Below are 13,799 nucleotides of genomic sequence, written 5' to 3'. Positions count from 1 at the left end.
ACGGATCCTATAACTACGAGCAAGCAAAAGGCTTCCCTGGCTCCCGACCAACACCAAACAAAGAGATTCCTTGAGCTGAAGCTGAAGGTATACCGTAACTACAATCAGTGGGCAAAACCCCACAGACGACCGGTCACCTTTGCATCAGCAGACTTTTACTGCATCCCAGCAGCCAAACGTGTGCTTTATTAATCTGTTTCTGAGGAATTAGTTGGAGACGAAAGAGCGCCAGGGGTGGCAATCTGAGATATTTTAAGTTGGTCATGTAACATTCCAGGATTACAAGCTTAGGGCTTCTTGGAAGGACAAAAAACCTTGGACTATTAAGTCAATTTGTTGAGTCTGGCAGTAAAACTGAAGTAAAAGTAGAGCCGCTTTGACATATGAGATTACAGTCAAGAAATGTTCTTGTGGCTACGAATTAAGGCGGCATGGTAGGATGACATTCCTCAATGGGTTTCAGATATGCTGCTCATATTTCCCCTCTTCATGAGTCAGATGATCCAAAGAAGCCACAGGTTAAAGCATGCAGTCATAAAACATAATTGGCTATAGCCTGTAGCCTCATTGTAACCGTAATATTACCAGCCAAACTCATTTGTACACATTTCCCCTCTTTTGAGTCCCCATCCACCTACGCGATTCACTCCAACCTCATTCTATCACTGCTTCCCAATAGCGTTCTTCGACACTTGCGTTGCCCCTCTCCGCCCCACCTGAATTGACCTTGCAGCAACTCAAGGAGAATTGATTTTTCTTTCGGTCTTTGTGTGAAACCCTATCTCAACAGCAGTCAGTCCCCTGAGCTGGATGGAGCTAGTTTTCTTTCATGATGACACTGTGCACTCCATTTTACCCTCTGCCTATTTTGCTGTCACTGGTACCACCCTCCCCAAATACCCCCCATTTGCTCATCTCAAACAAACAGAGCAAGGATATTTAATGTGGGACCTATCACTGCCAAGCATCAGCACTGCTAGACCGTTTTACATTGAGATCCAGTCTGGGAGAGAATGAATCTTTAGGCCTTCTCCTGCTAATGTATTGACACCTTGTGTATTTCATTATGATTTAAAAAAAAAAAAAAAAGAAAGAAAAACATGGTATTTTAATATCAAATTAGACTAAATCTTTCCTGTTAGAATTACCGAATTACAGATTTTTTAAAACTTCTCAATAAAAAAGTAAAAAAAAACAATATTACAACATAACCCTAATGTTAGACAGAGGTGTGGGGGTGGATTATGTTGTTTTTTAAAGTATATGTAAATATTTAACTTGAACTGCTTGATTACTTGAACAAAAACCAAAGTAAAATAAAAAATAAGCACATGTTGATGCATAAAGAAATTAATCAAATCAAACCAATCAACCACATTTGTTATCTCCTGGACAGCAAACTTTTAAATAATTTCTCTGACAATGTTTGCTCGGAGGGTTTTTGCAAACAAGAGTACTTTTTGTTTGCAACTAAGAATATGCACCTGAACGAAGACTGTCTAGTCGGGACGACTGGAAGAATTTCCTACGAGCTGACATTGACGTTGGACATTTGGGCTGCAAGAGCTGGTTTGTTTCTTTTTTTATTTTTATTCAGGCAGGTGTGCAGTCATGACACGGAGTTGACCACATAGGCTGCTTCTGTTTCTGTTGCTGCTTCTGGGATGCTTCTGCCGCCACGCGCAGCTCTCCTTTTTATTTTATTTTATTTTTTTATTTTTTTTGAGACATACCCTGACATAAACCGCCAGTGCACTCCTTTTATGTGAGAAGTGTTCAAAAGATGGAAAGAAGGATAGTAAAAGTAGAAGGGTGCCAGAAAGAATGCTATAAATAAAAAGAGAAAAGCTCCAGAGAGAGAAGATGCTAAATTTGTAAAAATTGGCAACTTTTTCAGAAAAGCGAGCGCACACTTCGTAATGCCAAATAAGGACAGTGAAAAGAAAATAAGACAAGAGACAAGATTGATTTTGCAGTCAAGTCAATGAATTGTGTGGCATTGTGCCATATAACAAAATGTTGCCTAATTCAAATATTTTTATAATGCGACGCCTTGTAACTGCCTCAGTCAGAAGAAAGATAGAGCACCGAGCAGCTATGAGCAATCAAGTTCAGAGTGGACAGTTATCATTATTCACTGAGTGAACATTATTGTAAGTAATATAGTGAAGATTTAGCCTAAAACTGCATTTTATGAAAGGTGGCCTTAGAAAGCTGCATAATACTGGGAATGACAAATTTGCAGTGACAAGCTCTTGTTCATTCTTAAGATATCTATGAACACTAATTTGCTTGATATTTGATATTGCAGAAAAGAAAATTCTGATGTAAAGGATAGTGTTGAAGATTAGCCCTTTAGTTTGTGAATTCAGTTGTGATGGAATCATATTGCAGCTAAGGAAAGAGAGCTTACAGTGAAAAGAAATTGTAACACTCTTTATATGTTTTTATATATATATATATATATATATATTTTTTTTATTTATGCTTTTATATCATTTTTATTGTTTGAATATCTCCAAACACTTATTTGAGCAATATGTAGATTCCGATATTGTTGAACAAGATGTGCTATTAAGAATACTGTTTAAAATGTGTCTTCATGTTGAAATAAATACACAAAGAACTGAAAATGTTTTAGACTCAATTACAAAGCTTTACAGAAGCCTGCGCTAATTTAATAATAATTCTCTTTAACTAAAGTGGAAAGGTCAAATGCTTTAAACTCCAAGGCTGAAAATGAGTCCAGCTCCAGACTTCAGGAAAGTGTGTTAGAATGTCTTGAAACTAAAGACAAACAGATTCCCATCAAGAAACGAAGAAAAAACAAACAAACATTAGATTCACTCAATATTACAGACCTGTACCCACAATAATAATAGATACACATAGGATATACAAAAACAACTGACTTTCATAATCAGCTTGTTTTTTTCTTTCATCATTTTGTTGTATTATAAACAAAGGCTTCGGTTTTGTTTTCTTACCAAGCAAATTAATGATTCATCACTGAGTTTGGCTTTTGTTCAGTTATCTAGTATCCTCAGTTAGTCCTAGCTATGTTTCATTTCATTTCTTTTGTTGTCCATTAGGAATATCTGAGTCTGATTCCAAGATTATTTCAGGGATGCCAATGAAGCATTTAAACAAAAACAAAACAAACAGAAACGGCTTAGCAGACTGCACTGAACATTCAATCGGTGTTTTCACCTGAATATACGTTTTCAAATCGGCTGCAACATAAGAGCTGCGAGTCATAAAGTATTGTGACAGAACGCGTTGCAAAGAAGTCTGTAAAGGCAGACACAGGTTTTTGTATTTTTCCAGGCCGTGCTGAAAGAATTCATCCAACTCACTCAGAGACAAAGCAAAGTTAAGCAAATCACTTAAGAGTAAACTCTTCATGGAGGAGAAACATTTACAAGGCAAAGATACAAGGTTATGAAGTTTATAGGACAAGTGTCTGATGCACTGTAGTGGTTGAGAACATTGGTTTTATTAGAAGGAACAGTGGATCTTCCTCGACGCCATACAGAGCTGGCAAACAAAGCTCACCATAAGCTGCAGGGTATGTTATCTGATATGACTGCTATTATCTTAACTACAGACATTGGGAGGTCAGACTTTTGCCTAATGTCACTAACAGTACAGTTAATTGAACAGTCTGGAAACGAACTTGGTTTTATTTTCTTGAGGATTATGTTCACCAGGTATTCTTGTTGTCGTTATTGACTTTGGTTTGTTTAACTAAAAACAGAGCAATGCTCTTTTCCCACAAAGCTGTAGGGGCATAAAGTATTTAAATGCCATCTATTTACAATAAAAATGACTATATAAAACACCAGCGAACTGCTGTTTCAAGCAAAATGTACTTAGTTTCTCACTATTAAACCAAACTGAGTCTTTTGCACACTTTATTGCCCAGGCGTCATGCATAACTTGTGAATGCCATACTGTAACACCATAATCACGTTCAGTTGCTTTAAGGAACAGCATGCCGAGTACATGGATTGTTTTATGCAAGTTTTTGCAGGTGCCAAAAGCACCGTGCACATTTAATGTTAGGCGTTTTAAGAAATCAAGTCCTCCAGTGTCCCTTTAGCTTTGCCTTTAGTGAATGGTTTTTGACAGAGGACACTGCAGAAAGGGTGATGGAGCTGTTGGGAGCCAGAGGAGCCTCCACCTCCCTCTTCTCTGCAGTGTTACACACACCAAGGGGCCACACACACGCACAGATGCTCTAACAGACACAATGGGTTACCTTCCCACCAGCCCAATAACAGGCCTATTCATTAAAGTCCCTTACAGACAGTATTGACAGCCTGCTGACACATAGTCACTCCAGCATAAACAAATGGAGGAATAGCTAGGAGCAAAGGCGGGATGGGAGGAGGGAAAAAGACCTGTTATAATGGCTTTTTGACCGAGGAAAAAATCTCGGTGAGCATGTCGTGAGTGAGCCACACAGAAACATGGGGGGGACGGGAGCTGCGACTTCGTCCAGAACACAAACACATATTATTGTTCTCCCGAAGGCTTAGTGGAGTTGTCCCTCCATTGTTTAACGTGCAAAACTATCATGTTAGGTCACAACTAATACATCTAAGTAATTTTGAGGGGGCTGTATTATACAAATTCAACTTTTTGAAGCTTTATGTCATCTAATAATGCTACTCCGTTATCGAAAACATACCTGGAGTGTTGCCTTGATTCTTATGCATCTTTAAGAAATTCTTTATGGCAGCCATTCAACTGTGCAACTCTGTGGGCCAAGCGTTGCCTTCTGGTTGCAGTTTCCAAGCTTCTTAGCTTCTGCCTCACAAAGCAACCCTCCCAGGCGACTCCACCACTCAGCTCCTTCAGACTAGCTAGCAGCAATTTGCAAACACCTGCTGGAACTGCACACCTGCTGAGATCATTATTCATGCTATTTCTCAGTGAAATGCTGGTAAAGAATGTTGTCAAAGGATTAAGAGCAATGTCATGATTCAAAAAGTGTACTTTTCTATTAAGTCATATTTGTATACTGAATTTTTATAATGACTTAAGCCTAGGTAACATGCTGTTATGCTATACAATGGCAGTAGGTGCCTGGAAAATACATAATATTGCCCCATTTAAGAACAACTATTTCAAGCAATGTTTACATTCAGGGCCTTTAGGGTAATGGATCCATGGAGACTGCAGTTGCAGAAATTGGCTGATTTTTAACTCGATCAGTCCAGACCCATGATTAAGCAGCACATCACTCAAAAAGTCCTTGATGAATGCGCCATTGTACAAATTGAAACCTAATTTATACTCCCTAGCCATCCTTCCAAATGCAAAGCGTGAGGTATTTTCTGTCAGTTGTACCCCAACTTTCTACAGACGTCTGCCAGCAGTCGAGGGTTATGCAATCACATCGGCTCGGTGCATCAGCGGGGATAAAATTATATTCTGTAATAGACATGCTAAGGAGCAGGAGAAGGAAAAAGCAAAACAGGTTTATTTTAAATACATACAGTGATGAGACTGAGTCTTAATTAAGTTATTTATGATTCATTCATCCAAAGGTTTGTTGCATTGGAACCTATTTTTATCTTTGAAAACAATGAACCAGCTCACTTAGGAAGGAAATACAAATATGATTTTGTCAAGAGTAAATCTTCAATAATAAGTTTACTTCTGCATCAAACAGGAGTAAAAGGTAAGCGATGATATTCTGTGTATGTTTATATTTTAACCATGATTTTAAAAACCTAGCTCACATCAGGAAATAAAAATGTAACACATGACACTGTCTCATCTGTGACCTAAGAGTAAAAGTGGCAACCGTGAAAAAGCTGCCTGTACCACAACTCCTAAGCAAAGTACAACAATGTTTTTCACTTATTTTCTTCACCAAATTTGATTTTATTTTTTCTGACTGGAAGTAATATACATTTTTTGAAGAGACTCAGCCAGAGCCCTGACTTGAATCTGATAGAAATTTTACAGATGAAGTTAAATATTAATATGATGGCAAGAAAGCTTTCCAGCCTCTAATACGGGTATTACTAAAGGTACTGCTGCAGATATGAACATTTGACAAATTAACTTCAGATTGTTTAGTCTTGCTAAACTGAAAGACATAAAGTGACTAATATGCTCTGCCACCTTTATTTCCACCCTCAATAAACCTCTTGACAGTAAATGTTATGCATATATGTAGCGCTTTACCGCAGATGGACAGAGTGGGGGTTAAAACTGGCTACAGAACAAATTTCTACCTTGACCTACTAGCTTCAGGGTGTATTCATCATGTTTGCATTTTTTTTGCTTAACTTTGAATTTATACCACACTTCATGCATACTGAATGACTACTTTGTCCTTTTAGCCCAAAAAAGTGAACATGTTGTGTCACAAATGAGGGTAGGAAAAAAAATTTAAAAAACTGCAGACTTCCTAAGAGACACTTTTTTCAATTTGACCTCTGTGGCGAGGTGGAGAAAAATAGGTAAATTGCAGAAGCAACAGCTATGCATGCAGGTCAGCACAGAGGCAGACTTCATGAAGACAGATTAGGCCTGCGTGGGCACACAAACACAAAGACAAAGAGACAGATAGACTGGAAAGCCCTGAACTCGGAGTCTGATTCAAACAGACAAGACAGATGAGACAGGGAAAAACATTCAAACATGAACTGATCTCGACATGGTGGAGATGTCCCCCCAGTCCCCACCCACAAAACAAGAAAGAAAAAAAACAGCGTGAAGAGGTTTTAAATTAAATTTATATTTATATTGTTAGACAGCTTTATGATAGCACATTTGGTGCCAGTGGAATGGTATAACGGAGAGAGCGATGTTTCAACCAAAAGTTAGTGTTACAGCATAACCTCCCACATGGCATTTATCTTTTCTGTTTTCTAAGAGAGCATGTGAACTCATCTCAGTTCTCCAAACCTTATAATACACAACAAACACTACAACGGAAGCTGCCGAACTTGCTGCTGAACTTGCTGCAGAGTGAATGTCAACCAGTTGGCTAAGCTCACCAGATAGCCGCTGATGTTATCTGCATCTGCACTGTCGTCACCGTCAGAGCTGCTACAAGCCTCTGCCAGGTCCCAAGAACTGCTGCAGTGCTCGTCAACCACAGTCATGGTATAAGGGTAGATGGTGACGTTTTTTGCTCAAGGTCAGAAGAACGGAGGGCAAAAGAGGTTGCTGGCCAGAGTTGGTGAAGCATGCAGTTTATTCAGGCGTATTCACACCGTCCAGGGCTCACACGCAAATGTCTCAATATTGTTTCTTTACAAGGCTTACATGCCATTTATCTTGAAAAATGCTATTTCTTACAAGGTGGATATCAATGAGCCCAATCAGGAAATTTGCTGACTGGAACTGGAAATGAACTTGTAACAAAAAGGTAAAGGTCATTGCAATGACATTATCTTTTCTTGGCAGAGAAGAATCAAAAATGCTGAATAACTTACCATAGCATTGTGAAAAAGCATGTTTCCCCTCTGCAGATTCCTTTTATATTTGTTCATTTGTAGCAGTATTTATAATCCAAGCTATAAAAAACCCTATTAATATCAAACAAACAAATGCAGCAGGAATAAACAGAATAGATTTTTCAAATGTTTTCATTTAGAGCGGAAAGAAAAACTTCCCAGAACATCATCCCAAAGGATCTCGTTCAGATTTAGGTCCAGGCTTTAACTAGACCTCTACAAAACCTTTCCTGAACAATTCAGATGTGCTTCAGATCATCATGCTTCTGCATAAATTTAAGGTTAGCTGGGTATTCTCCTAGTACACGAATTGTAGAGAACAGAGTTTGTTTTCCAAATTATCCCAAAGATACAAAGTATTTCTGATCATCAGACTGTTGGTGTGATGTCCTTTTCTGAAATCTGTTAATTTTACACCACATACATGATCCACACTTTCCAAAAAGATCCAGTTCTGTCTCAATACACATTTTTTTCCACGTTTTGGCAAAAATTCATCCATTTCAAATTTATACCATTTAATAAAATTTGAGATGGGTGTTTCAGCTCTTAGCTAATTATGATTTTGGCATTTTACCACTGAGGACTTTGCCAAGACTTGCTTCTTCTTACTGTTGAATCCTGAAAGGTGACTTTAACCAAATCCAGTGAAATGTTCAATGCTTCAGGTGTTGTCATACATGATTGATTTGCACCTGGAGTAATTTTGGTAGGCCAGGTGGGTAAGGATTATCTTTAAGTTTCTCTGGAATCCAAAGACTTGCAAATGGTTCTTCTTGGATGACATTTTTTTAAAAATCTGTTCATATTTTTTAGATTGGGGAATGATGTGTTGCTTTATAAAAACTTTTTGCCTGTATCATATCGTCATGCAGGTTCTTTCAAATTATTTTCTTGATCATAAATGATCTTTTTTCCATATATGGACTTTGAAAATGTTTTTTCTCAATAATTGACAAAATTTAAAACGTGCATTTTCCATCAACTCTGGTTTACTGTATACCTCAATTCAAAAGTTCATATCCACCCCTTTAATCAGCAGAAGCATTGGTTTGCCATCAGACATGAAGGTAAAGTATTTTGCAGCAAATTATAGGATTATAATTTCAATGAGGTCAATATGCTGTAAAAAACAACTGCAGTGAAAGCAACATGGCCCGAGTGTGTTTCTGCAAAGAGCCTCATTGAAAAGATAAATTCCACATTTTATTACTTTTGCCTAGACTCCTTAACAGTTAAAACTGACAGCATAATAACTACCTTAAGCTAAAACCATTAAAGTGGCGTAGTTTTGCTGTTAACGCATGCAGGTCGAATATCATTTACTGCAGCTGCTACCACCTGCAACCCAAACAAGACAGCACTCGTCTAATTGCAAAGTCAAAACATTCACTTTTGACCAGCTGCAAAAAAATAAAAAAAATCAGGGTGGAATTCGGTAAAACCTAACTTTTATATATATATAAATATACATTCTACAGCTTTCACTAACTCTACATGCACGCTCTTCCACATGCATACTTCTACAGACTCCCTATAATCATTAAAGATGTCTGCATGAAAAACATGCCTGCCGGGTGGGCAGAGAAGCAGAGCGGTGCCTGAATCAGCCCAGGCATGCGTTAAAACAAAGTGGCCTCTCCTTCAGAGCACATAGCAACACAGACAAACACACGCATACACACGTTCGTAACGCTCAGTCCCCCCCCCCCCCCCCCCACACACACACACACACACACCCACACACGCAGTCTCATAGAAACGGCCATACACAAATGAGAATACTCTAGAACACCTATATGTATCCTATTTAAACAGTAGCTGGACTCATCCTCCATATGAATGCACACAGAAGTCCCTCCTTTACTCTTTCAAGCATGGCCAGTATGAGAGCAGCATACTAAAGAAGAAACTGTTGGCAGGCTGACTCAAAGCAAAGCAACAGTGCAAGATTAACTGCAAACTAACATGGCCATGAAAGCTGGAGACTGGCTCAATCCCTGTCAATGGTGGCGTTAGTTTTTTAGGTTGTTTTTTTTTCCTTCCAAGAGGCTGCGTTGTCTCAAGAGGTGAAACTCCCCCACGTGGTCCTCTCTATTTGTATTACATTTCCATTCCTTATCAGTAAGTTTGGACGAAAGCGTCCCTGTCAGCTCTCCTCCTCTGGCAACCACGCACATAGGAATGGTTTCGTCTGGTCATGTGACCAAACAGCTCCGAAACACTTTGACCTTCACTGTCATCGCTCACACCTGCCTCAGTAATGGCACACCGCTGGCGTAATTACGCACGCTGACCGTGACTTTAAAGGATTTATCCAGGCGCAGCAGACGGAGCAGAACATGGCATTAATCAGGAGCTGCTGGTGGCCAAGTTTAAGTAGGGATTAGTGGCTGACCTCACCAAAAAATCCCATGCACCGGAAAAAAACAAAAAAAGACAGACAGAGACAACTCACCCAGAATCATGCTGTGTGGGTTTGTGTTGCCTTTGGTATCCCCTGGGGTTGGCAGGTGTTTCCCCCCACTCGCCCGAGTCTCTCCTGCTTCCGCCGAGAGACAACAAAAATGCTCAAAAAAAAAAAAAAAAAAAAATTCAGAGTTGTCCCCCCCCCCCCTCCAGTCTCCGGATAGAGGCAACTCAGAGAGGCAGTGCTGGATGTGGAGACAGACTGCTGCTGCTGCTGCTGCTGCACATGCCGTCCCTTGCGCCTGCCCTCTCCAGGTGAAAGACTGTGTGTGTGGAACAGAAAGAGCGTGCGTGCTCTTGTGGGTGTGTGTGTGTGGATATGTTAGTGCGCGAATGAGGAGGAGGAGGAGGAGGAGGGGGGTCCAGTGTTTCTGCAGCGGTGGCTCAGGTATGCCTGAGGACAGTGTGAGGAGCAGAGCACGGTGAAGGGGAGAAAGAGAGAGGAGAGCGAGGGGGGAGGCGCTGAGGGGGGGGGGGGGTTGAGCCGAAAGTGTGACAGCCAATCACAAGGGGGAGGGCTACAGAGCCCTGATCTTCTACTCCACAGCAGCCAAGAGGAAATGCAGTGGTCTCCAGCAAACAGCTGACAAGCACTTTCCTTTCATCTGTACCACAGGAGGCTTCAAAAAACAAAAAAACAACAACAACAAAAAAAACCAACAAAACTGGGGAACGTCCTCCTTGCTATGTAAAGTCAGCACCTGCTTTGGTCTCGCACAGAGGAAACACACACACACACTCTTTTCCCAGTCTCATTTTCTCTCTGCTTCTTGTTTTTTGGGGCTGGGTATAACCTAAAGGCACCTTACATGCCTCTGCTCTGATTGGTGGTAGACTTGGCCAATGGGAGCGACGGCACACACTTGTCATCATGCAGAGTGGAAGTCATGAAGGAGAGACGGAGCTTGACTGAAAATGCCATCTCCCTCTCATTTTTCACATTCGCCCCCCTGTAAGAGCCCCGACTCCCACTTCTGTTCACAGCACTTGTTCTCCACCTCTTCCCTCTCCTGCTCTCCCCTCTGTCTCTGTCCTTTGACTCCACACCTATGTGGACTTGTTAAAGGATTAACCTTTTATTTGTGCTTCTCTCCTTCCATCTCCTGACCCTTTCAAGCAAAATGAGACGTTTTATTGTCTGAGCTTTAGTCAGAGGGATTGGAATTCAGACTGGGAGAGCTGTGGGGAAGACAGGAGTGGTGGGTGGGGAGGGATGCCAGGCAAAAAAAAAAAACAGAAGAGATGAAATGGGAAGCGACAGAGCGGAGGAAGCAGAAAAAGGAGGGGGAGAGATTAAACTAAACACAAACTGACAGAGGGATGAAGAGACGTGGAGAGACAAGAAGAGACGACCAGAAGGAAACGCAGACAAAGAGAGAGGAAAGCTGTCAGACCCAGGAGAGAATTAAACAGGACCTCAGCAAGGCAGTCACTAATTGAAGAGGAGATTCGCAGGCAGTTGTTTTATGGTCCAATTCCACCACACTAAGAAGCCACTCAGAAAAATGTCCACTGTCATGTTCCTGGACTGCTCTCCCCTTCCAGCTTCCCCTTTATGCAGGAGAAATCATAGGACAGCTTGGGAGAGACGTTTTCTAAAATCACAGCCCCGGCGTTACCGAGTAGCTCGGTGCGTTAGAGAAGGCTTAACAAAACTGTCAAAAATACTAATCCCCTTGGGCAGGCCTGCTTGCAAACACAACAGATATAACCACGTGAGCCTGGGGCGACAGCAGAAAGCTGTCTGATGTTCGTGGAGTCTCCCCTCGTCCTGCTTTCTGTTTTTGCTTTTTCATTTTCTAACTGTATTCTCCCACTTCCATTCTCACGCTCTCAGGCTGAGGCTGTGAGTCAAAGGATGTTGGAGTGAATACTAAGGAGATGGGCTGACACCTCCAGTACTTCACTGTGAGGGAGCACCGCTGCATACCTCTATGGTATCTCGGAAATATGTTCGTACCCCTTGAAATTTAGTGTTTTGTTTTAATTATAATCAAAGAGTGGAAGAAATGTATAATGTATAATTTTTAAACTTTTGTCAAATACAATTTAGGAAATTATGCCTTTCAGTGTGTTTTACTGTGATACCCCAAAATCAATATAGTGCAGTGAATTCCCTTGAGAAGACACTTTATCACCAAATTAGAAAATTCAAATTCAATTCAAATTAAAAAATACTTTATTGGTCCCAAAGAAAAATTAATTCATGAAATGATTTCAGACTTGCGTAGTCCTTTTCAATCCTCAAGGAGTTCTCAAAGACGCTTTACAAGAAAACCAGTCATTTCGATTCATGCACTTTTGATCAGTAACAAGCTACTGGATTGTAGCTACAGCTGCCCAGCCTGCCACAGGCTTCTGCCATCTACCCTTCTGATCAACACCAGGAAGCATATCGTCAGGCAGAATTAAACTAATTTTGTTAGACCTTCTCTTGCAAAACACTGTTTTTATGGAAAGACAACGCTTCATATTTGGGTGAAACGTGATCTTACAGAATCATACAGGAGGATGATATTCTTCAGCATGGGCAGGAATACCGCTCTGAGTTATTTGACCAGAAGTATGATCAAGCTAAATGCTGGGCAGCTTCTGAAGCATCAGTGAGTTGCAGTACCTAATTTTGGTCCCTGCTCCAACACAGCTGACTCAAGATCTACGAAGGCTCTGAGATATTCCATCATTTGATTCAGGAGTGTTGAACCAGGAAAAAATCTAAAACATTATGACACATCCTTCTAACTACAGTCATTACTGTGACAGAAGTTCAAGATGACATGAGACTGGGGATGATGACCACCTCATACCAGATCAACAACCCTAATCACTGCAGCAAAATGTGAACGTCAACGACTGAAATGCTTCTTACTGAGAAAACATTTTGAAAACCATGCATCATTTTCTGAGCACTTGACAATTATGCACGAATTTGTGTAAGTTATTTTCATGAAATTCAATGTTTGACTGCAATGTGACAAAATGTGAAAGGGTTCAGGGGGTTTAAATTGTTTTAGAAAATGCTGTGTAACTTTGTATGTAAACAGAGGCAGACTTTAATGCCACAAACAATCACACTTATCAGAGACTGTATAAAATCCTATGACTAAAAGCTCTGTGGAACAAAGCACCTGTGGATATATATGCAAATATCACCTAGAATCAAAGAGAAAAATATCAACAAAGTCCCTCACCGGCATTTCAGGCAACCGAGCAAACATTTTGTTGAAAAGAACAGGAATTTAAGTCTTGGATGAACCACAAACACACTGTGTTCTGCAGAAACAGGACTGACCACTGACAATACGCGTTTCTCAAAATGGGATGCAAGCAGGTGGAATGATAGTTGCCATCAATAAAGCTGTGTGTGTATGTTTCTCTGGGCATTCAAACTGTGTGTGTATGTGTGTGTGTGTCTGTGTGTGAGAAAGAGAGAGACATAAAAAGAGCTGAGATAGGGTTTCTTCATTAGTTGTGTTGGTATCAATAATTCAGAGCTGGTCCTTGTTGGTGTTCAATGGGCCAAGGGCTAATGTGCTGTCAGGCCAACAGGGGCCCAGGACTGAGCGCCACTTTAATGGATGTCATGATGAGAGGGTGAAATTGGAGCATGGGTATCCTGTATCATCCATAGGCAAGAAAACCGGGCAAGGAAAACGCAAGGGGGGAAAGTCAAGGGACAGGGGAAGGGTGAGGGTCCCTGGGGAGGGGACAGATGAGACGACTGGACAGGTAGAAGAGCAGGAAGTTGGTAGAACAAGTAAAGAAGGTGCACTACTACCAAATAAACAAACAGGTGATCATAATCAAATTATTTTGAGGCAAATACTGCTCAAACAATTCAATATTCAA

The 13,799-nt window shown here is 40.6% G+C and overlaps 1 protein-coding gene across 1 annotated transcript in view; it reads right to left on the bottom strand.

Annotated features, from left to right (window-relative positions):
* The window catches only part of znf385a (zinc finger protein 385A), a 68,296-nt gene extending 57,934 nt beyond the window's left edge, over window positions 1-10,362 (bottom strand). Inside the window, exon 1 of the mRNA XM_055049715.1 lies at window positions 9,940-10,362. Within this exon, the coding sequence (XP_054905690.1) occupies window positions 9,940-9,949 (10 nt within the window). The 5' untranslated portion in view covers window positions 9,950-10,362. The remainder of the gene's footprint in view (window positions 1-9,939) is intronic.
* Window positions 10,363-13,799: the final 3,437 nt, after the last annotated feature.

The sequence above is a fragment of the Poeciliopsis prolifica genome, unplaced genomic scaffold, assembly GCF_027474105.1.
Source record: "Poeciliopsis prolifica strain line A6 unplaced genomic scaffold, Auburn_PproV2 SCAFFOLD029, whole genome shotgun sequence".
NCBI classification, from domain to species: domain Eukaryota; kingdom Metazoa; phylum Chordata; class Actinopteri; order Cyprinodontiformes; family Poeciliidae; genus Poeciliopsis; species Poeciliopsis prolifica.
This window is presented reverse-complemented; position numbering and strand designations above follow the sequence as displayed.